General features: G+C 68.4%; 1 protein-coding gene across 1 annotated transcript in view; it reads right to left on the bottom strand.

The window, feature by feature from the left end:
• Positions 1-339: 339 nt before the first annotated feature.
• The window catches only part of IQGAP3 (IQ motif containing GTPase activating protein 3), a 26621-nt gene continuing 23416 nt past the window's right edge, over positions 340-3544 (bottom strand). The window contains exons 31-35 of the mRNA XM_023534291.1: positions 3158-3370; positions 2656-2822; positions 2376-2477; positions 1932-2040; positions 340-1380 (exon numbers count right to left, since the gene is read on the bottom strand). Of these exons, the coding sequence (XP_023390059.1) occupies positions 1267-1380; positions 1932-2040; positions 2376-2477; positions 2656-2822; positions 3158-3370 (705 nt within the window). The 3' untranslated portion in view covers positions 340-1266. The remainder of the gene's footprint in view (positions 1381-1931; positions 2041-2375; positions 2478-2655; positions 2823-3157; positions 3371-3544) is intronic.

Here is a 3544-nt window from a genome sequence, read left to right as displayed (position 1 = left end):
CCAGGGGAGGGGGTTTTGACTACGGCACAGAGCTGCGGCTCGAGCACCTTCGGGTGGTCGCCCAGGCTCGGGGACCCATGGGCAACGAGTGCCTGTCGGTGGGGCCGAAGCGGGCTGGTGTCTCCTCCGCTTGGCTTTGGTCTGCAGAGTGGCTGACGGAAGCAGAACCGAAACCTAAGAACGCGTCCTCCTCTCTGCTCCGTCCCCCGGGGGAGGGGACAGGCGCAGAGGCCACATCACAGCGCACTGAGCCTCTGGGGCGGCCGCGGCCCTCAGGGACGCTCGGTCCCAGACGGGGCGGCCTGCCCGCGGCGAAGGAAATGAGGGGTTAACAACAGATGTGGGGAACAGCTGCTTTTATTAAAACGAAACCAGAGGACGGCAGGGCTGGGAAGTCGCATTCGCGGTGGCCAGAGGGAGAGGTGGCAGGGACGAGGTGTGGCTCCACCCAGGCGGCCTGGGGGAGTCGCGCTACGGGGCGAGCCGGGGGGTGAAAGAGAGAAGGACCAGGCCGCTGTGCGTCCCTGTGGGGCCGCCACCCCGACCTCAGTGACTTTACGTACAAGGCACAAAAGACTGGCAAAGTATTGGTTTGAATAAGGAAATGAGAACTCTTTCTCTGAGCTCAAAAAGATGAGATAATTAAAACCATGATTAAGGCTGTGCAGTACCTGGGGGAGAATAAATGCCCTGTGACCCACACACAGAACAGACCACCGGCCGCAGGGGTCCCTGGGGGATGGCAGTGCCGCAGCAAACGCTGTCTGCCCTATCCTGGGCGAGGGCGAGGGAGGGGCCGGGCTCCAGCAGGGCTGATGTAGTAGGGGTGGGGGTGGGCAACCTGGCCTCACCTTGGGGTCCACAGAGCAGGAAGGCGGAGGGGAGTCCGGCGGCAGAGCAGTGCATGCAATATTGGGGTGACCACGGGAGGGCAGCAGCGGACATAAGAGCAACTGCCTGCCTGGGCCGAGGGGCAGGGTTCTACCCCACTTGGGTTCATACCCACCGGAAAACCGTGGGGTTTGGGGGACTTAAAAGCCACATAACCAGACTCTGGGTCAAAGCTGATTTTAGTCAATTGGAGACCCCCACCTGCGGCAAGACGGACAAGTCCCCCAGCTGGGGAAGGGGCCAGACCCCGGCCTGCGCAGCGTGAGGCCTGGGTGTCTACAGCAGACGAGAGCAGTGAGTCGGTGATGCCTGGGCATTGAGAAAAGCCTGCAGCGAGGTGGGGGGCGGGCGCCGCCGTTGTCACCTCTGCCGCTGTCACCTCTGCAGGAACCTCTTGTTGAGGAGGAAGAGGAGGAGGTTGACATTGACCTTGGCCTTGTCGAAGAGTTTCATGACAGCCACCCCCTCGTACTGGAGCTGCAGGAGGTCCTAGGAGGAGAGAAGGGACAGGGAGCGGAGTCTGAGGGTCCCTCGCTGTGGCCCAGCCATCCAGCGGCACCGGCCACGGTGGGGGGCACTGAGACCCCACTTGACAGACGCGGACACTGAGGCGGGGTGGGGTCCGGCGACGCGGCCCACGCCGGCTTCAGCAGAGCCGGGGCAGGCACGGCCCTGGCTTTCTCCTTCCCAAGGCGGACTTGCGGAAAGCTGCGGCCGGGAGCTTCTGCGTCCCTGCCGGCCTCTGAGGCGGGCTGCGCCCCAACCTTCCCTCGGGACCTGCAGGACCTTCATCCCGGGCTGCGGCGAGGGCTGTGGGCGCCACGGCGGGTCCTTCCCATGTTCACCCGCTTTCGACGTCGCTGCCTGGCAGCGGGTCTGCGTCAGGGGACGGGGACGGGGACGGGGCCACACGGGGACGGACGGCGCTGACCGGGTGGGGGACGGCTGGGGCCATCTGTCGTCAGGCCAGTGCACTGAAGCCCGGCGGTGTCCTGGGCGTGTCCCCGCGCCCCCCCGTGAGGCCGAGGGCGCCCCCTCACCTGGTAGTGAAGCCGAAAGTGCTCCATGTCCACACCCAGGAACCTGGCGTGCACGTCGAACGTCCCCGCCTCGCCTCCCGGCGCGATGTCGAAGACGACGTCTCTGAAGCTACGAGCAGCAGGATTCGGGACGGGGACGGTGCCCCCCCTCCGCCCGCTCTCCCTGCCCAGCAGCGCCGCGCGCCCCCCGCAGCCTCCCGGTCCCACGTCCGCTCACCGCACACCTCCCGCCTGCGGGCCCAAGTCGGCCGCCCCCCCCAGAAGCTTCCCCGGCGTCCTCCGCCTGCCGCCGGGCCCTCTGCCGCAGGGGTCCTGGCCCCGTCACCCCAACAGCTCTGGCAAGGCGGCGCCCACGCCTCTCCCCATCCCACGGGGCCGCCCAGAGCCCTGCCCCCAGCGCGGCCCAGGGACTCTGGCGCCCCCCCTGCTCCTGAGGACACGTACTGAGAGGTGGGCAGGCCTTCGATCCCTAGCAGCACCCCCTTGTCCAGGAGCTGGGCGGCCGTGTAGTGGAGGGCCGGCTGCTTCTTCCCTCTCCCGGAGCTCCTAAGGAAGGCCCAGAAAGTTCACCCAACAGACGCCACCACCACAGACACCGTCCTGTCTGCGGCTGGCGGGACGCAAGGGTGACGCCTCATGGTGGGGGACAGAGGACAGCTGCCCCCGAGGGAGGGAGGGCCGGGCTGTGCGGAGCGCGGGGTGGGGGGGCGGGAGGAGCACCCACTTGGAGCCAGGCGCCAGGTGGCCCAGGCAGGCCTGGATGTACTGGCTGTAGTAGTCGCCCTGCCCCTCGTAGAAGGCGGCCTTCGCGCTCAGGCCCCGGAGCACCGCCTGCAGCTTCACCAGCTCCGCCTTCCGCCGCTGCCGGTGCCTGCGCTGGTTGAGGATGTCCTGCGGGGGGACCAGGGCTGGGGAGTAGGCCGTCCTGGCCCCAGAGCCCCAGGGCCCGACTCAGGCTGAGGGTGGGAAGAGGGCGGCTGCAGGCTGCTCCCCGCAGGAGGGCCCCCCCCCCGCAGCCCCCCACCACCCGGGGCTCCTCCACCCAGCACCGCTCCACGCTCCCTGTTCTCAGCAGGAGCCAGGTGCCAGAACACGTCCTCTGCTGATGGACGTTAAGACCTTTCTTTCAGAAGGGGCCCTCCAGCATCTCCTGGGGACGGGTTTGGGGGGCGCGAGCTACCAGGGAGGTGCCAGCACTGCGCACGCGGGCCGGGCCGGGCCCGTACCTTGGCCAGCTCGTCCAGCAGCCCCTGGTAGCCGTCCTCGGCGCTGACCAGCCCCAGGCCCTCCAGGCGACGCAGGTCCCGCAGGGCACGCCTCTGCTTCTCCGCCAGAGGCAGGAGGGAGCGAGCCGTCAGTGAGCGATGGCGTCGCAGCGGCTCCGGGGTCCGGGCCTCAGAGGCCTGGCGCTGGCACATCAGCCTCTCATGGGCGGCTTCCTGGGACCAGAGACGCTGGTGTGAGGGGTCTGCCGGCCCCCACCTCAAGCCAGGGGCACTGCCGGTGGCAGCGGGAGGGGGCCCCCGAGCCCAGCTTCTGGGGAGGGGCAGGGCGGCTTGCGAAGGACGTGGAGGCGTGACTCACAGACAGGGACGGCCCGCGGGAGACCCACG

This window comes from Pteropus vampyrus, unplaced genomic scaffold (assembly GCF_000151845.1).
Source record: "Pteropus vampyrus isolate Shadow unplaced genomic scaffold, Pvam_2.0 Scaffold124, whole genome shotgun sequence".
NCBI lineage: Eukaryota > Metazoa > Chordata > Mammalia > Chiroptera > Pteropodidae > Pteropus > Pteropus vampyrus.
Note: the sequence above shows the minus strand (reverse complement) of the source record. Positions and strands in the feature narration are given on the sequence as shown.